Source organism: Suricata suricatta, chromosome 5 (genome assembly GCF_006229205.1).
Source record: "Suricata suricatta isolate VVHF042 chromosome 5, meerkat_22Aug2017_6uvM2_HiC, whole genome shotgun sequence".
NCBI classification, from domain to species: domain Eukaryota; kingdom Metazoa; phylum Chordata; class Mammalia; order Carnivora; family Herpestidae; genus Suricata; species Suricata suricatta.
The window spans coordinates 13,379,262-13,399,489 of record NC_043704.1 but is presented as its reverse complement, the minus strand read 5'-3'; the positions used below and the strand labels follow the sequence as shown (position 1 = coordinate 13,399,489).

At 45.0% G+C, this 20,228-nt stretch overlaps 2 protein-coding genes across 3 annotated transcripts in view; both read left to right on the top strand.

The window, feature by feature from the left end:
• Window positions 1-18,542, top strand: part of IFNAR2 (interferon alpha and beta receptor subunit 2) — a 31,397-nt gene extending 12,855 nt beyond the window's left edge. The window contains exons 5-9 of the mRNA XM_029939040.1: window positions 945-1,117; window positions 3,593-3,753; window positions 7,156-7,324; window positions 12,548-12,678; window positions 16,635-18,542. Coding sequence (XP_029794900.1) covers window positions 945-1,117; window positions 3,593-3,753; window positions 7,156-7,324; window positions 12,548-12,678; window positions 16,635-17,348 — 1,348 coding nt within the window. The 3' untranslated portion in view covers window positions 17,349-18,542. The remainder of the gene's footprint in view (window positions 1-944; window positions 1,118-3,592; window positions 3,754-7,155; window positions 7,325-12,547; window positions 12,679-16,634) is intronic.
• Window positions 18,543-20,124: 1,582 nt separating this feature from the next.
• IL10RB (interleukin 10 receptor subunit beta) overlaps window positions 20,125-20,228 on the top strand; it is a 26,429-nt gene continuing 26,325 nt past the window's right edge. Inside the window, exon 1 of one of the 2 annotated variants that reach the window (XR_003908516.1) lies at window positions 20,125-20,219. The gene's annotated coding sequence lies outside the window, so the exon portion shown is untranslated. The remainder of the gene's footprint in view (window positions 20,220-20,228) is intronic. The other variant, XM_029939039.1, reaches the window with a different exon arrangement.

The window sequence follows — 20,228 nt, the reverse complement described above, 5'->3', positions numbered from 1 at the left end:
ACAGAACAGACTGACTTAGGCTTGGACCATGTGATCCTCAGCTGGAGAGAGAGTGGGTCTCAGGGAGGACCCTCATGATGGTCCCATGGGGGCAGGGAGGTCTGGGGCTCTGCCGTGAAAGTGTAAGGTTTGCTAATCCATTCATCCAGCAGCTATTTACTGAGCACCTACTACATTGCGGGGGGAACCAACCCTGAACCAAAGCCCTTGACCTCCTGGAGCCTAGAGCAGACATTCTAAAAGTAGGCAGACATATCGAAAAAACAAATAAAGATATAATGTGGTAGGTGATGGTAAATGGAACTCAGAAACATAAAGACATGTGAGAGGGATTAGGAGAGAGAGGGTGGACATGATAGGGTAAGGTGTTCCTTTTTTTTTAAGTTTATCTATTTTGAGAGAACGAGCAAGCACAAGCTGGAGAAGGGCAGGGAGAGGAGGCCATCGTGCAGAGCCTGATGCGGGGCTCGAACTCATGAACTATGAAATCATGACCTGAGCTGAAACCAAAAGTCATATACAAAACCGAATGAGCCACCCAGGTGCCCCAAGGTGTTCCATTTTACTTTATTTATTTTTAATGTTTATTTATTTTTGAGAGAGGGAAAAAGAGTGCAAGCAGGGGAAGGGCAGAGAGAGAGGGAGACACAGAACTCGAAGCAGACTCCAGACTTTGTCTGAGCTGTTAGCACAGAGCCTGACGTGGGGCTCAGACCCATGGACTGTGAGATCATGGCCTGAACAGAAGTTGGAGGCTTGACCAACTGAGCTGCCCGGGCGCCCCAAGGTGTTCCATTTTAAATAAGGTGGTTAGGGCAGGCGACTTGATACAGGGGTGTTTGAGCAGAGCCATAAAGAACTGAGGAAGTTGGGCATGCAATTAATGGATTCTCCGTCACATAAATGCTAAAGTTTGCCTTTCCTCATTTCTTTTCCTTTCAAAGTAAACCAGACGATATGAAGATTGTAGAGCCCTGTTCAAATATCACAGCATCGTTTTGTGACCTCACCAATGTGTGGGAAGTCCTGTCCGAGACCTACATCACCAGAGTGGATGGATTCAGAGGGAACACAATGTTGGTCAGCTGTGTCAGCGATTTCTTCCTAGGAGCACATGGTGAGTTAGTCTCTGCTTCTCATTTTCATCATCATCATCATCATCCATCAAGGTCATCATTATTTGCTTTGCTGCGACGTAAACAGGTCTGCAGAGGTGTCTGAAACTCAGGGCTATGTTCCCCAGCTGGCCTTGCCACCTCTCAGCTCTGGAACTGTCAAGTGTTTGCTTCTCTAGCCTTAGTTTTCTTATCCAGAAAATGGGATGATAATCTGTACTTTGTAGACGATCCCTCACTGCCTATCTAAGGCAGGCAGTTCCTGCACGGAATCGTTGGTTTGTTCGTTTCACAACCTGACAGGAAGTAGGTTGTGAGGTCCAGAAGCCCTGGACCTGAGCTGTTCCAACTCTTTGGGCCAATGTTTTCCTTAATACTGTACCCCTCCCCCAGATCACAACCCAGTAGCTCTTGTCTATGTCAGTCCCAAAGCATGTGTGCATCCGGGGCACAGACTCAGAGGAGGCTAGAGCCCAAGAATGGGTCTGCCTCTCTTTCTTTCCCTGCGACTGGAGTCAGCTCCGTGTGGCACTTGTGTTAAACGGCTCCGGGGCCATTGCAGGGGGCCCTCAGCCAGACTCCAGCACTTCTTCAACGTCCTAATTTGCAACCTGTTTCCAAGAGAAAGATCTGGTTTCTGCTCCCTGTGAAAGGCTGTGTGGATGTGCGTTCACACGTACGTGCTTAGCAAAGTGACAATAACTGAATCCCATTTCAATTGTTGCAGACAACTCAGATGCTTACCAGTCACTGGAGTGTGTGTGTGTGTGTGTGTGTGTGTGTGTGTGTGTGTGTGTGTGTTTATGATGTGTCCAAAAAAGAAAAGAAAGAAAAGCGCAACTTACAGGTCATGGTGTTCAGACTGTTACAGAAAATATAGTAAAGTAAGAATGAGATGTCATTTTTCCAGACTCAAAATGGTACATGTTAAACATGTGTAAATCCCCAGATTTGGAAGAAATGCAGACAGTGTGCTTCGGCACCGTCTTTCTGAAAATACGTAGCAGGATGTATTAAAACCTTAACATGTCCCTGCTCCAATCCAGGATTCCTCCTTAATAATTTGTCCCAAAGAAACAGTTATGGACAAAAGTAATGATTTAGCTCCAACAATGCTCATTGACACAGTGGTTTTATTCAGAAGATGTAGAGACAGGGGCGCCTGGATGGCTCAGTTGGTTAAGCGTCCAGTGTCAGCTCAGGTCACAATCTCACGGTTCTAGGCTTGAGCCCCGCATCCGTTTCTGTGCTGACGCATGGAGCCTGGAGCCTGCTTCGGATTCTGTGTCTCCTTGTCTCTCTGCCCTCCCCTTCTCGCACTCTCTCTCTCTCTCTCTCTTCCTCTCAATCTCTCAATCTCTCTCTCTCAAAAATAAATAAACATTAAAAAATGTTTTTTAAAAGAAAGCAAAGAAAATGTAAAGACAATCTAAATGTTCAACGCAGCAAATCAGTGAAATTATAGTACGGCCAGACACTCAGTGGAATAGAATCAACCGTAAAAAGTTATGATGAAGATCTATGATCAGCCAACTTTCCGTAAAGCCCAGAGAAGAAATACTTTAGACTTTTTGGGCCACACATCACGTACCATGTCACCTACTCTTCTTCAGTTGTTTTACAACTCTTCTATTTTTTTTTAAAGTTTGTTTGTTGTTTGTTTTGACAGAGAGAGAGAGTGCAAGCAGGGGAAGGGAAGAGAGAAAGGGAGAGAAAGAGAGAGAGAGAGAATCCCAAGTAGGTTCCACTCTCTCAGCATGGAGCTCCAAATTCAAGAATCATGAGATCAAGACCTGAGCTGAAATCAAGAGTCAGAGGCTTAACCAACTAAGCCACCCAGGTGCCCTACAACCCTTTAAAAAATAAAAACCACTGTGAACTGGCAGGCCATGCAAAAATCCAGCCCACAGGTCCGTTTTCTACCCCTTGAGATAGATAAATATGCATTAAAACGTTTGTGAAATGAGTTAAGTGAAATATACACCATGCAAAACTGTAGGTAAGAATGATTTAATTTTAGGTGAGATATGTGTACGTGTATACACACTAGTTCCGTTTATATACGTGTGTATATGTATTTACACTGACATACTCTAGACAAAAAACGATTAAGCACATTCAAGGACCGTTGCCTGTTGCATTTGCTGATATGTCTGCAATGGTTGTTATTGTAATATGATAGGAAGTCTTTTTTACTTCTGTGTTTGGAATACAATCTGAAAATACAAAAAGTACTGACTTCGATCCTGGAGCCCGTCCTCCATTTCTTGTGGTCATTTTACGCAAATCACATCGCTTTTTTGTTCTCAGTTTTTCACCAATAAACTACAATGCATGCCTCAATTAGAGCCATAGGCAGGTTAACGAGAAGATGGCTGTCGAGAACTTAGGTTGTATCACAGCCTTGGGAGCGTTACTGTTATGAAGTCATTGGTTGACATCACTGGCATTTGTTTCTGATTTCGTTTTCTAAACAGTGTCTTTGGAAGCACCAGAGTTCAATATTGTTGGCTTTACCGACCGCATCAAAGTAATAGTGAAATTTCCACCAGTCATTCCCAAGATACTAAATGAGGAAATCTTACAGTTTTACTTACAACTCATCATCGAAGAACAGTCAGGGAAGATTGTTAAGAAGGTAAGTGGCCAAAACAGTTCTGACAGCGAATATATTTGACTGTCTTATAAAGAAAAAAGACGTGTGTAATGATTTGAGCAGTTAAGTCTAAAAGGTCTGAATCCGTGGGGTCTGACATTAAGAAAGAAGTCTCTGTAGTTCATTCATTGTGGAAATTTGTTGACTTAGCCTAGCTGCGTGGCCCTCTTTCAAAGAATAAGTCACATGCACGATATCATGGGACACACAGGAAAGAGGAAGGAATGTGGTGTGGACGAAGAGAACTGGCTAACTTCAGCACACTGGGGTGAAATTGCAGGATGCTGGAGTGAGTGGAAGCCGGCCCTGGCTGGAACAGCAGCTTACATGTGCGTGGCCCTGTGCCAGTTATAAACCCTTGCAAGTACCAGCCCGCAAGGGGCAGGGGCATTTCAGGCAAAGGGCACAGGGAACAGAGGTCCTGAAGCTGGAGGGGACCCAGCAGATTTGAGAACCAGGGCAGGGAGCTGGAATGGAGTAACCGAGACAGGAGAAGAGAAGGAGGCGAGGTCAGGGAGGCAGTGAGGCCCAGTGGTGTTGGGCTTTGAGGGTCTGAGGCTTTGAAGTCTCAGGAAGCTGCTGGAGGACCCGAAGCTTTAACAGGGCGTCCTGGCTGGTGTATTGAGAACAAACCATGGGAGCCAAAGGCAGAAGTTGGGAGACCAGGTAAGAGGCTGTGGAGGTGGTAATTACTTAGTAGGAAATAGCAAATTATATAATTATAATTTTTGCCATAATACCTACCTGGATGTAATCAACACCCTAATCCTTTGATTAGGAAAAGGAAACAAAAATAACGGAAGGAAAAAATAAGCTTATGTAGCTCAGAGACTGTATCAAGTCTCTTTAAATATTATAATCTAGTTACATCTAATTGTATTCAACCCATGAGCTACTGTTTGAGATTGTTATTTCTAAAATAAGAGCTATGGTTTTTAGGATATTGACAACACCGTGAGAGGAAAATGATGGTGCATATACATCTTCTTCATTAACGAAAAGTAACCTTTAGATTAAATTAGATCAAGAAAAAAGGAAGAAGCTACTGGTGTAACACAGGTGACAGATGGCATGGCTTAGACCACCTGGCAGTAATGAGAAGTGGCTAAATTCTGCAAGTGGAGCTGACAGTATTTTGGGATGGATTAGATGTGCCGTGTGGTGAAAAAAGACCAGAGCACCCGGATAGATGGAGTCTCCGTTAGTTAAAATGGGGAAGATGATGGCAGCGCCTGGGTGGCTCAGTTGGTTGAGCGTCCGACTTCGGCTCAGGTCACGATCTTGCGGTTCATGAGTTCAAGCTCCGTGTCCTGGTAGCTGAAGAAGAATGTTCCAGAAGGAGAAAGTGATCTACTGAATCAAATGCTATAAAGGGGACATGTTAGATGAGGACTATCGATTGGGTATTGGATTAACAACATGGAAGTCCTGGTGACCTTGGTAAGAGTGATTTCAGTGGAGTGATGGGGCGAGGACTTGGTAAGAGTGAGTTCCAGAAAGAGAAGGAAGAGAGAAATTGGAGACAGTGAGAACTAATTCTTCTAAGGAGCTTTTCTGTAAAGAGGAGAGATACTGTGGTGGCTATAGGGGAAAGTGGGGTCAAGAGAGAGAGATTTTATTTATTTTTAAGTTTATTTATTTTGAGACAGAGAGAGAACAAGGGAGGTGCGGAGAGCGAGGGAGAGAGAGAATCCCAAGCAGGCTCCATGCTGTCAGCTGGGACTGGGTCACGAACCACGAGATCATGACCTGAACCAAAATCAAGACTCAGACACTTAACCAACTGAGTTGCCAACCAACCCAGGTACCCCCAGGGGAGGGATATTTTAAAATGGAAGAAGTTATGGGGTGCCTGGGTGGCTCAGTTAGTTGAGCGTCCGACTCTTGATTTTGGCTCAGGGCATGATCTCACAGTTGTGAGTTTGAGCCCAGTATTGGACTCCCCGCTGGGTGTGGAGCCTGCTTAAGATTCCCTCTCTCTCTCAAAATAAAATAAAATGGAAGACGCTACAGCATGTTCATATGCATATGGGATGTTCCAAAGGGATTGCTGAAGCCATGTGCTTGAGGATATGAGGATGGATGGACTCTCATGAGCTCAAGAAGGGGTTGGCCTTGGCACAGAGCAGGAACTGTGCACCCAAGGCAAGTAGGGGAGGCAAAATACTCGGGCGAGCTTCTCTTTGCTCGGTGAACCGGAAGCAAGTATGGTTGACTTCCTCAAGACCGCACAGTGGCAACACCAGGTGTGAGACCCAGAGAGTCTGACTCTCTGCTACTATTGGCTATTTCTCTTGGACACGAGAGCCCTCCCTCCAAGACACTGTTTCTACTTCTGCCCCCTTTTTCTTTGTCATTGCTTATTGGTGCTACATGAGAGTTTAGTTTGTTAGGGATTTTTCTTTTCTTTTTTAATTCATCCTTCTTCCAAACAGAAATGTACAGAAAAAGATTATTACAGAAGGTGGGATATGAATTTCTGGGAATCCTGATTCATCGAACTGCTAGTATTTTGAAAACTTTAAAACGTTATGCAGAAGTTGTTTTTCTTGAAAGAAACTTCATATCATCTCTTTAATCCTAAAATGGAACAGAACTTCCTGGGAACAGAAGAGGCAAGGTGTCTTAAGGGAGAAGATGAGGAATTAGACATCAGCCCCAGTTCTGCCTCAGCCAATCTGTGTGGCCTTGGAAAGTTACTTAACCACTCTGAGTGGTACTTTCCTCATCTGGAGAATGGGGATAATTTCCACTTTGCAGACTGTTTTCATAATCACAGTCATTAATATGTATGAAGGTACTTCCTAAAGGGGAGACATATCATTAATGAAAAAAGATAATCTTATTTTTTTAATTTTCTTGTTTTTGCAAGATTATCTTAATGCAAGACCAAATAATCTTGTAAAAATGACATCATGGAAACATTTTTTTCTTTTTCTTTTTCTTTTTTCATTTTATTTACCTGAGAAAAAGAGAGCACACGTGGGAGAGGGGGCAGAGAGAGAGAGAGAGAGAGAGAATCACAAGGAGACTCCATACTCTATGTAGATCCCTCAACGCTTTAACCAACTGAGCCCCTCCCCCCACTGGCACCCCAACATCATGGAAACTTCTATTCCTCTTTGAAATTTTTTCTACTCATTACAAAATGCAGTTGCTAGACTAGATTTCATGGTTTAGAAACGTGCATGGTATACATGTACATCTAGTTTTGTGCTAAATTGCTGGTTCCAAATAACTTAAAAATCCTTTTTCTATTCAAGCCCAAGATCTTTCTATCCCCATTTAAGATGTAAAGACAAATCCCCAAGGAGACTCATAGGTCCTGCCTCCAAATGAAATTCTCACTCAAAGTCTTCCTGATTTTTTTGCTTCTTTTTACAGCACCACCCCAAGCTAAATGGAAACATCAGTGGAAATTTCACTTACGTCATCGACAAGTTAATTCCAAATACAAACTACTGCGTATCTGTTTATTTTAAGTTTAAAGATACGGGAGGAATAAATAGATCTCCAGTAAAATGTACCTTCCTTCAACCTGGACAGGAAACAGGTATACGATTTTTAAAATTCATGTTTTGCTTTTACATCGAGGGAAAACTTAGTTAATGAACAGAATCTGAAAGTCGTGGAGCCCTAAAGGTAGTCCTTCCTCCAGAGGCCCATGAGAGATGCTCTCTGTTGGTCAGTCCCTGCGATGCAGCAGAATCACCAGAGGGACAATCAGATATCTACCTTTATTTTTATTTTATTTTATTTTGTTAATGTTTTTTATTTATTTTTGAGAGACAGAGAAAGACAGTGAGAGCAGGAGAGGGTCAGAGAGAGAGGGAGACACAGAACTGGAAGCAGGCTCCAGGCTCTGAGCTAGCTGTCAGCGCAGAGCCCAACGAAGGGCTTGAACCCACGAACCGTGAAATCATGACCTGAGCCAAAGCCAGACACTTAACCAACTGAGCCACCCAGGTGCCCCTTTTTAAAAGATTTTTAATGTTTATTCATTTTTTTGAGAGATGGGGCGGGGAGGGGCAGAGAGAGATTGACACACACAGAATCCAAAGCAGGCTCCAGGCTCTGAGCTAGCTGTCAGCACAGAGCCCGATGCGGGGCTCGAACCCACAAACGGTGAGATCATGACCTGAGCCGAAGTCGGCTGCCTAACCGACTGAGCCACCCAGGCACCCCAGATATCTACCTTTAGACAGTCAGATCCCCCTCAAGTGCAAATGTTTTTAGTTCAGGGAGTCGGGATTAAATTCAGTTCTGGGTGCCCTTGGTTTGGCCATTATTCAAGCCAGCTGCTGGAAGGAGGCATGGTTGCAGGAATGAATTGCGTGCAGAGGTATCAGACAGTCAAATTGTGGAGGCTGCGTGGGGCTCACTGGAGTGGCCAGCTTGCAGGAAGGTTGGCTATAGCTTGTAGACAGAAGGGAACCCCACCCATGTGTAGGACATAGTCCCTGATGAAGACTGAAAAGTCCTTTTCTTGCAAAGGCATCAGAACAGTCAACAGCACCGTCCCAAACCTTCCTCTGAGTGGAGAAATCTGCAGTGAGAACAGTCAGGCTTAGGGACATCCATTGGCGATATTTGCTTGGGAAGTAACGAGGTCCCTAAGGGTTTTACCAAATGCAAACATCACCAAAGAAGCCTTTCTGAATTTCCCAATCCCGACGAGTGTTTCTTTGATTTGCCAGAATACAGACACAGACAAAATCTTGGGGGTGGGGGGGACAGAAGGAAGCAACTGTAATGATATGGCTTCTTTGTGGGTTAAGGGAACTGCATTCCCCACGGCCTGGTGCCTGGTCTGTAGAGATGCTCAGTGCGATTCTACCCTCAGGCGGTATGCAGGGTTGGGCAGGGTCGGATGATGCACAGAGCGATTGTAAAGGGAAAAGTGTCCTTCAAAGCATCTTTAAAGGAAGAAGGCGTTAGCTTAAATCACTATTGTAGTGTCAGTTAGAGATGGGCAAACCTAAACTCACATATAAATTCCTTATGCCTTGTAGCTCTTACAAAAATGTGAACCCCAAACAAATGTACGTGTTTATGTCCTAATACCAATTCTCCAATGCCTACCGGGTGTCCAGTGATTCAGTTCATTTCTGACACTCTCTGGAGTTACTACGCCCCACAGGTGAAGGGGCTCAGTCCCTCGAGACTGCCCCCTCTTCAGGTGCCAGCTGCAAGTCTGGCCGTCCACACTTCTCTGCAATCTGGCTCCAAATTCAGAGGGCCCCACATCTCCCTTTAGGTTTAATAACTCACCAGGACTCATGGAATTCAGGAAGCACTCTACTTAGGATTACTTTTTTTTGTTTTAATGTGTATTTATTTCTGAGAGGAAGAGAGACCCAGCGTGAGCAGAGAGAGAGAGAGGGAGACAAAATCTGAAGCAGGCTCCAGGCTGAGCTGTCAGCCGGAGCAGGGACTTGAACTAACAAACCTTGAGATCATGACTTGAGCCGAAGTCAGAGGCTTAACTGACTGAGCCACCTAGGTGCTCCATTTATTTTAATGTTTATTTATTTTTGAGAGAGAGCGAGCCTGGGGGAGGAGGGGAAGAGAGAGACAGAGAGAGAGAGAGAGAGAGAGAAAGAGAGAATCCCAAGCAGGCTCCACGCTGATAGCAGACAGCCCAATGAGGGGCTTGAACTCACGAACCGTGAGATCATAACCTGAGCCAGTCTGACGCTTAACTGACTGAGCCACCCAGTGCCCCAGGGTTATTGTTTTATCACAGGAATACAATGAACGGCCAGATGAAGAGGCACAGAGTCTTGGAGGGTCCCCAGTGCAGGAGCTTCAGTTCCCATCAAGTCAAGGTGCACCACCCTCCCGATAAGTCGACGTGTTCCCTGACCCAGAGTCTCCCCGAGCCTTGTTCTTCAGAGTTCATTCTGGGTTACGTAGGCAGGACTGATGAAATCATCATCCATTAGTGATTGAACTCCATCTCCAGCCCCTCACCACCCCCCTCAAAGGTCAGGGCCCAGAAGTTCCCTCTCTCTAAACACCAGGCTGGGTTTTCTGGTGACCAGTGCCCATCCTGGACCTATCCAGCACCCTCCCTTGAGTCGCCTCATTAGCATCAACTCAGAGATGGTCCCCAAAAGACACTCCTATCGCTGAGGAAATTCTAAGGGTTTTTGATGGTCTGTGCCAAGAACCAGGGGCAAAGACTGGATTATTATTATTATTATTATTATTATTATATTTTTATTATTGTTATTTAGTATTATTATTATTATTATACCATGATCTTATAGACAAATGAAACTGCAAACCAACTGAATGCAGAACTATTTCCTCCTCTACTCACGGAATACTTCTGGACTTCCTTATGTGGGGGCGTTTTCCCCTTATGTGAGGGCATTTTCCCCTATACCAGGCAAGTCTCCCACACCAGCTCAGTGTCCTACAATTTAATTCAAGTCTGACACTCCTGCCTGGAGTTAGGGGCTCAGTCCCACAGGACTGCCCCCACCACCACTTCAAATGCCAACTGAAGGTCAAAGTTGTCAGCTGGTGTCAGACCAACTGGCTCTAAATCAGAGAGTCTCACCACCCCCTCTTCAGGTTTGATACTTTGCTAGAATGGCTCACAGAATTCAGGAAAACCGTTTCTTTTCTGGATTCCTGGTTTATTATAAAAAGGCACAACCCAGGAACAGCCTAGGTGGAAAGCTCCATACGGCCAGGTCCGAGGGGAGGGCCGGGAGCACAGCGTCTGCCCAGTCTCCCAGCCCAGAAGCTGTCCTCTGGAGGTTTTATGTAGACTTCATGACAAAGGCAGGACTGATGAAATCCTTTGCCACTGGCAATTAATTCACCCTCCAGCCCCTCTCTTGTCCCCAGAGGCCCTGCGGTGGGATTGAAAGTTCCAGTCACTGTTCCCCTGGCAACCAGCCAGTGTCCTTAGGGGTTTTCCAAAAGTCACCTCATTAACATAAACTCAAGTGTGATTGAAAAGGGGCGGTTATGAACAAGATACTCTTTTACCTTCCTTGCTCTCATCACCTAGGAGATGCTAGGGGTTTTCAGAGCTCCGTGCCCTGCAGGAAGTAGGGACAAAGATCAACTATAGGTATTTTTTTTTATTGTAAATCACAACATCACCAATAAAACCTCAAATTAGGAATATGACATGACAGACGAGGGTTTGCAAAACTCAGCCCCCACTTGGAACATGAACCTAAGACTGGCCAAAGGCACACATTCTTTGGAGGCTGACATGCGCTGTGATGACTCAGTTTTTGCCCTGCCTTTTCTGTTTCCCCTGCTAAGAAATAGTCGTGCAACAGCAGGTGGCCACGTCTTTTCATCTTCACTTGGCGTAAACACATCATTCTGCATGTGAAGTCAGCCTCTCTTCTTATATTACCCCAGACACTGAAAGGACAGGCATCCCTCACTATCCAAATATTTGATGTCTCAACTCTTACTGTCTGAAACGCAGGCCCCAAGGAGGTTCACTCAATGTGGACTTGCTCACTGTCCAGCCTTGCCATGGAAACTACCTTCAACGAGCCCAACTTGGGAACCAGACAGGTTAGGATGGGTTGGGGAGATGGGGGGAGGTCTCAAAAGACAGTGTGGGACCAGTGTTAACTTTCCCAGACTCCGTGGTGAACACCGCTAACTTGGCATCCCTCATACAGTGGGGAGTTTAGTCCAGAGATCCATAGAAATGTCTCCCCTTTGGTCGAGTCCGAAATTAACCTGTTGGCTCTTTCGCTAAGGCCCCGAGGGAAGGCTGTGCCCATCCATTTGACAAATATTTATTGGGAACCCGCTGTCTGCTGGATTCTCTTGCAGATGCTGGGGCTACAGCAGGGAACAAAACAAATAAAACTAACACTTCCTGACCATGAGCAGCTTACGTTGCAACAGAGAGACAGAAAAACAAAATTTAAAAAGGTACTTGCAGTCAGAAGGTTGCAATTTTGACAAGAAACTTAAGGGGCACTCAAGAGTGAGCTCTGCAGAGCCCTGGTGTGGCCAACCTCCAGCCTCCGAATGACTCACTTGTTTCTTTCAAACAAACTCCCCTTTTCTACTTCTTTCTGCCTGCTATGTCTACTGTTGAGTAACAAACTTTCATCTGAGTCCATCTGGAAGATCTAAGTAGCTTTATTGAACAATTTGTGCTTCGGGCAGCATCCTATCTAGCAAGCAGAAAGGAGCTCCAAAGGGCTGCAGAAAGAGAAATGTTTGTACAGGCGGGACAAGGAAGTCAAACGAAAAATAGGATTATTTTCAGGTGAGGTCACCTCCCTTTAAGGGACCGAAGGATCTTATTCTATTAAGTGGAATACCTCCTGGTGCCTAGAGTAGGAAATTCCAGAATCACTAGTTCAGTGATGTGGGCCAGGCATAAAATGACTCCTTTTGGGACCTTGATTTTCTTTTTTAACCATTCTAACAGGTAGGTATTGAGCCTTTGAGATATGGCTCCTACAAATGAGAAACTGAGGGTTTGTTTGTTTGTTTTGATGATGATAATTTAAATTTAAGTAGTCCCATGTGGCTGAAGGCTCCTGAACTGGCTAAGTGTAGTCATAGAACATCATTATAAACTGGAAGAATTTTCACTTCTAAAATTTAATCTGTCATTTTCATCATTTAAAACTATGTATATTTGGAATACTTCCATCCTTTTGTCTTTAACAATCATTTTTCCAAAGTTTGCTCTTTGATATCTCATTCCCCTCATCTGTGATAATTCATTGAATTTATTTCAAAATAAAGTCATTTCATTTTTCATCAACAGAGTCATCAGAATCTGCCAAAATAGGAGGGATCATTACGATGTTTTTAATGGCAGCTGTCTTCATAAGCACCATAATAATACTGAAACGGGTTGGTTATATATGCTTAAGAAATGAGTTCCCCAAAGTTTTGGTATGTAGTTATTTTTTTCTATCTTTATTTTATAACTTAAGAATTTTTATTATATTCTTAAATATTTTCACAGAAGATAAAAAATATTTACTAAACATACTAAGATGGGGGCGCCTGGGTGACTCAGTCGATTAGGTGTCCAGCTTCACTCAGGTCTTGATCTCATGATTCGTGGGTTTGAGCCCCGCATCGGGCTCTGTGCTGACAGCTCAGAACCTGGAACCTGCTTTGGATTCTGTGTCTCCCTCTCTCTCTCTGCCCCTCCCCCACTCACGCTCTGTCTCTCTCTGTCTCTCAAAAATGAATAAATGCTAAAAAAAATTTTAATAATAAAAAAATAAATAAAAACAAAAATAGTAAGATGGTTTATCACTCTGGGTAACTTTTCCATCCCTATAAAGATGTATTTACAGTTGATGCTTTCTGTTTACACTTTGCCCACATATTATTTTTAATGGTCACTAGTATCCCATTGTTATTTATGTATTATTTTTCCCTTAATCGTTTGCCAGCTGTAGGCCATCGGAATTGATTTCTTTTTCCTTTCTTTTCCTTGCTTTTTCTTCTTTGGCCTTTATGAATAATGCAGTATGTTTCATGAACATTTTTATAAAGATCATCTTTCAATTTGGATTACTTCAGTGGAACATGTATACACAACGTGGATTTATCTTATAAAAAGATAAAGAACTAATTTATAATGCCAGTAGTGCACGTAGGTATACATTTCTCCAAAGCTCTGCTGACACTGATGAGTCATTTTTACCACTTTTGTTCATTTACCACATGTGTAAAGGTCATCCCAAGTTGCTCTCATTTGTGTTGCTTTAATTATTAGCGAAACCAGCCACGTTGCTGGTGTTCGTTTTTCCCGTTTCCCAAGGCGCATGACTTCTGATCAGACAAATCTGGGTATTGGTCTTACTTATTTCCAAAACCTCATGTCTTTGACTCAACTTCTTCTGCCCATCATTTGTCATTTCTCTCTTCCATCATTGTCCTTCTATATTCGTTTTATAAATTTTCATTCAGAAATATCTTATTTTACTCTAAACTTATGTCATCTTTTTCTTCTCATTTTTTAAACAGCCACACATTTAAATATTCCTCCGCAGTTGATAAAATTGTACTCTTCTTTTTCTTGGTGTTTTTATTTGTTTGGGTTGGGTTGGGGATTGTTTATTGGGCAGTGAGTGCGCTCTGGGAGATTTTAATTTCAGTGGGTATTTGAAGCCAGCCCAGCCCGCATTTGGCCCCGCCTCAGATGTAGATGACTCTGTATTGGGTTTCATCCACACAGTGATCCGTGCCTTTCAAGAACGGACAGTTTTGATGCTTCACTGTAATGTATCTTTCAGTCTTTTATGTTAGTGGTCAGATACGGCCCTATCTCGACCTTAATCCGCCACTTCCTGTCTGCCAAGTATTTATTCCTTTGGCCTTGAGGTCTTAGACAAATCAGACTCCAATATGCCTTGAGATATAAAGGTCCTTATCACCACACCCATTCCCTCCTAGATAAATTCTCTGCCTGACTTACCTAAACTGGTTACTAATCTCCGCCCCTCCCCCGCCCTCCCTGGGGTTCCTCCCATCCCTAAGATGCATGACCCCAAGTACTAAGAGGAAGTGATGTTATTTTGTGTCTTCCTAGTACTTCTCCATTAAGTAAAAACTCTAGGAATGGCAAAAGAGAACACTCTAGGCCTTGTGTATTTGTGTGTATGTGTGTTTAATCAAGAACAGATGTTAAAGTTTTCTTTTCTTTTTTTCTTTTTCTTTTTCTTTTTGCATTTAACAAATATTTACTAAGTACCTATCATGTGTTTATATCTATGTGCTGGTAGAGAACAAAACAAAAACGTATGTCCTCGTAGATCTAAAAGTCTGAGAAGTAAGGGTAGAGACGGTGATCATTTATAGACGATATGACTGGCAAAGTGAAAAATGCACATGAATCTAGAGATAGATCATTCGGATTAATAAGTTTAAGAAAGTTGTTACATACAAAATAATCAATATTCAAAAGTGCTTACATTTTTATACACTAGCAATACTTAGAAAATAAACATGAAGCTGCTTTTCAACATCTAAGAAATTAAGTCCACAAGGCGTAGCGTAGAGCTCTGTGAATTTTCACAAACTCAATGCACCCATGTAATTTATGCCTAAATCAAGAAAAAGAACATAATCAGCTTCCCCAGAAGTCTCTCTCCTGCCACCTTTTAGTGACTAACCCCCACCAAAGGTAACCGCTATCCTGATTACTGGCAGCATAGATTCGTTTTATCTGGTTTTGAACTTGAAATCCTACAGTTAAGTAGAATCACATCAGTTTTTTTTAAATACCATTGCAATAGTAATAAAAATATTTTTAAATCTTTATTTATTTTTGAGAGAAAGAGAGAGAGACACACACAGAATCCGAAGCAGGCTCCAGGCTCAGAGCTGTCAGCACAGAGCCCGATGCGGGGCTCGAACTCACAAACCTGAGATCATGACCTGAGCCAATGTTGGACACTAAACCGACTGAGCCACCCAGGCACCCCATAATAAAAAATATTTTTAACATATTGAAGAATAAATCTAATAGAGAATGTTACAGGTCGTTGGTGGAGAAAACATCTTATTGAAAGACATTAACAAAAATTTGGTCAAATAGGGAGCTCAGAAACAGACCCACACATACGGAAACATGATTAATGATGAGTAGTTGTTGCCATGGCGACAGGGTCGGCTCGTTAATAAACGTATCTATATGGGAGAAAATGCAGTTGGATCTCTACCTCACACCACACACAAATATCGGTTCCAGGTATATTAAAGACTCCTGTGAAAGGCACTATAGGAGATTCTGTTTGACCTTGGGGTAAGGAAGATTCTCTAGACACAAAAAGCAGAAACTCTAAAGGAGCAACATCACTACCTTTTCTTACATTAAAATTAAGAATTTCCTTTCATCAAATGTCATCACAGAGAGAGTAAAATGATAAACCACAAGCTAGGGGAAAGTATATGTAACATAAATAATCAACAGATAATTAGTTTCCAGATTATATAAAGAGCTCCTATGAATCAATAAGAACAAAAGATGAACAACCCAATAGAAAAATTCTCCCCAAGCCTGGGGCGGGTAGAGGTGGGGAAGACCGTGCTTGCCAGATTGGGCAGCCCAAGTAGGCATAGGAGACTAGAGAGGAAGATGATGCTGACGACGATTCCAGGTCTATGAAAGGAGTCTCTTGACTATCCCCTCGCCAGACTCCCCACTGTAGTTAACCTAGGGCCAGAACCCGCCAACAGGGCGAGACTCAGCAGCCTCGTGTCCTCCACAGCTCCGTCCTGCTCAGCTGCATCCTGGTGGTGCGTTCTTCCAAGAGCTGGAGTAGAGTGAGCTCTGGCCTTGCCTTTCTACTAACCCTCCTGACTCTTTAAGATCCTTCAGTCCAGGAGTCTGTGACCCAGATGCAATCGGCTCTCTAGTCTCTCCTCACCCACACAGTTCCCTGACACCCCTTAGGAATGTCCTGGCAATCCAGAACCTAAATGGGCAGGTTCCCCCGAGAAGCCAGAAGCAGCGAGGGGAGCCCAGGAGGAAGGAGCAGAAGCCAGAATACAGTCCCTGCTGTAGGCAGCCTCCGCCACTCCCTGTTCATGCAGCTTGGGCAAGTTTCTTAACCTCTGTGCCTCATCTTCTCATCTGTGAAATGGGGATAAGAATAGTAAGCCTGCCTCACCGCACGGCCGTGAGGGTAAGATGAATGATAACACGAGTAACGCACAAAGACCGGTGCCCAGCGGATGGTAAACACGATGTAACTGGTAGCTACTACTGTGGCATCACCATCCTCACCGTCATCACTAAATGCTTCATCTCATTGAGTTTTCTTATGTCAAAAAGTAAAGGACAAACACTCAGAATTGATATTCTCTCTCTCTCTTTTTTTTTTCTTAAGAATTTTCGTAACTTGTCATCCTGGGTATTTCTCGAGAAGCCACCCTTGGAAGCAGTGGCTTCCGTGGAGGTGATTCACATTAACAGGAAGAAGAAAGTGTGGGGTTATAATTATGACGAGGAGAGTGACAACGACGAGGAAGTGACCTCTCCAACGAGCGGGGGTGGTTACACTACGCACGGACTGACCAGGCTTCTGGGTCTGGCCTCCGCCTCCTCGGCCACTTTGGAAGATGGCATCGAGCCGGACGCCGAGGACCCTGATCAATCCGAACCTGAGGCTGACACTGAGCCCCTGATGGCAGCAAGGCCCAGCCCCGAGCGGGTGGAATGCTGCACGAGGGGTGCCTACGAGGGAGGAGGGCGGCTGCTGCAGGACCCTGTCTCCGAGGACCAGGATGACAACGACAGCAGCTCCACCGAGGAGCCTGGGGACAAGATTACCTTCAACGTAAATTTAAACTCTGTGTTTGTGAGGGTCCTGGATGACGACTCAGAAGTCCCCCCGACGTTACCATCTTTTCTAGAAGAGACCGCCAACCTAGAGGATTCAGATGAAACGGAAGTAAGCTTTCTGGCGGCCAGTGGGGAAGGGACACAGCCACCCTTCGCCAGCCCCTCTGCAGAGTGCCCGTGGCCTGAAGACGCTCTTTCTAATGAAAGTAGCAGTTCCGAGTCCGACGCGGACATTGGGGATGGTTATATAATGAGATGAACCCAAGAAGAGTTGGTTAACGTGGATGATGACGAATACTTCCAGGGTTCTCCCTCCGCCTACCCAGGCAGCAATCTCGAACGGACGGTGCTGGAGACTGCAGTCTGCTCGGTGACTCCTGGTGATGTCATCCATGCAGATTCCCAGGACGGCCCCATGGGACCCTCCTAGCCTCTGCAGTGTATTGTTTACATGTCCCAAGGGATGCACTTTGAAGGGAAAAGGCTCTCTCCATTCCCTTCACCCTCCGCATTTATGTTTCTGCATCCCGTCTCCCAGGGTAAGGAGCAGGGTCCCCTGCGGCTTGCATGCGTGGTCCAGGACCCTGCGGATTAATGAAATTAGACAGGGTGGGAATGCAGAGTGTAAAGGAAGACAGACACTCAGCAGGGTTCAGAGCAGCAACAGGCAGCAGAGGTGAGTCCAGCAGGCTTAAGGAAGGCGCCCGCAAGGCAAAGGCAGGAAGAGAAGGCGCCAGAAGGAAAGAAAGGGGACCCACAAAGAAACAGAAGCACAGGTTTTGCGTTGGAAGTGGGGAAGATGGAGCCCGGTCTTGGGCTCCTCCCCGATGTCGCATTCTGTCACCTACACTCAGAGAATTCCACTCAGCTACTTGTCCAGCTCGCCTCAATTTGAATGAGGAAGACAAAATTTGCACACAGAAATAACCCTAGTGTCAGGCAGGTGACTAATAGGAAATATTTGCATGAGGGAGAGGGATCAGTGCCAAACTTTAAGAGTAAAGGGGAAAAAAGCGAGAGAACAAATGCAAAACTGTTTCAAGGTCCTCAGAGGAAATAAGGTAGAAAATCCCTGGAAGCAATTTAGGAAGAGCTGCGTGTGCTGATTATAACTGTCCTGTGTGACCACAGTTTCTGTGGATGGGGGTGGAGGTGTGGGGGAGGGGCAAGGGAAGGGAAGTTCCAGAACATCATGTAGCAAACAGTACAAGAACTAGGACTCAGAGGTCTGACTGCACTGCTGTTTCACTGTGTGACCCCAGGTACTTTGCTTATCCTCTCTGAGCCTCAGTTTCTTCATTTAAGAAATAACCCCTTATTAGGCTAGGTAATCTCCAAGATCCTGTGGTACTAGGAGAACTATTGGAAAATACACAAGAATTGGGGCACCTGGGTGGCTCAGTAGGTTGGGCATCCGACTTCAGCTCAGGCCATGATCTCATGGTCGGTGGGTTCAAGCCCCGCGTCAGGCTCTGTGCTGACAGCTCCGAGCCTGGAGCCTGCCTTAGATTCTGTGTCTCCGTCTCTCTCTCTCTGCCCCTCCCCTGTTCGTTCTCTTTCTCTCTCTCTCTCAAAAATAAACATTAAAATAAAATTCAGAAAATACACAGGAATTGAAGACGCTGGTGAAGGTCGAGAGGCCCCCAAGGTGAACGAATTGTGTGGGACCCCCTAGCTCACTCCCCTCAGCCCAAGAGCAGGCTTCTCAGATCTGTTAGGTCCATTCAAAAGGGGGAAAACAGCAATTATGAGTCCTAGTTCAAGGATTTTGAAGGGATTATTTTTATAAATGTTCAAAAGTAACTCAGAGGGAAGGCTGGTCAGTTAAGCATCCGATTCTTGATTTCAGCTCAGGTCATCACCTCATGTTTCAGGGGGTAGAGCCTCGTGTCCAGCTCCACTGCTGGCCAGGGAGCCCGCTGAGGAATCTCTCTCCCTCTCTCTCTGCCCCGCCTCTCCTTTCACGTGTTCTCTCTCTCTCTCTCAAAAACAAAAGCAACTCAAAGGAGAGGGATGTGAGAGGGGAAGGGGCTTTTAATAACCTAATGAAATCACGTTGGAAAGGAACTTTATCATGGAGAGTGTCCAGTTCTCATCTATCGGATTTTCAAAGACTTCCAGAGTGATCTTCGGGATAAACTTTTTATGGAGGTGTTTATGTATGTGTGTGTGTGTGTCTCAATTTTGTATAATTGTCATAAGTTGGTGAAGGATAATAAATACTTTTTAATACAAACTTGGTAATGCCTCCAGAGTTATTTCACATTAGAGGGGGTAAATACGCAGCTGATTTGTGGCTCTGCTGGCATCTCTAGGGTTGCTCAGAAGTCCTTCTGTGTGCGGTGTCCTGTAGGGGCCACAGGAACATTCCTCCTCCCTTGCTGTGTTCATGGTGGAACATTCCAGGGTCAGCGTCAAGCAATGCCTTACATCACCCGGTACTTTACTCTGCTCTGGATTTTCCAACCTCACCGCTGCCCAAGCCTTGAAAGAGGAAATTAACCTTTCTCAGCAATCTTGTGAGAGAAACAAGTTTTTGCCCTATAAATAACTTGGTTCTGTGTCGTTGATCCCTCGGTGGGAGAGGGTAAATAGACCTTTTGAAACTGTCTTTGCTTACAGAGTGCTTTAAAATCAGCTTCTTAGCAGGGAAAGGGGTTCTAGAGAAACCTTGGAGGCAGTTTTCACTGGAGAAAACCGGGGGAGTATGAAGAGTGTCAAGAAAACCCACTACCACCCAGAACCCCAGATAGGCCCAACCTCTGGTGGGCGTTGTAAGCTATTTATCCAACTTGGAAAAGCAGGCGTTTAATGTCGGCGGGGTGTCCCCCCAATCGGGGTACCGTACGTATAGTTTTGCAAGCATTTTACTGCCAGCGTTTTCCACCCACGCGTTAGGGGAAAGCAAGACCCCTTCTCTCCACGTCTCCAGTGGCCAGGCCCCTCCAACACCTCCCGGTGCCCCCGGCGCTTGGGTGCACAGGACTCCGGCCGAGGACTGAGACCTGAAGGGGGCGTAGACCTTGAGGGGCGTGGTCTCGTATGGCCCCGCCCCACCATTCCCCGGAAGCGGCCGTGGCGGGGGCAGCGGAGGAAACCGAGGCGCTGCGGGGCGCGGGCACCGGGGCGCTGGCCCGGC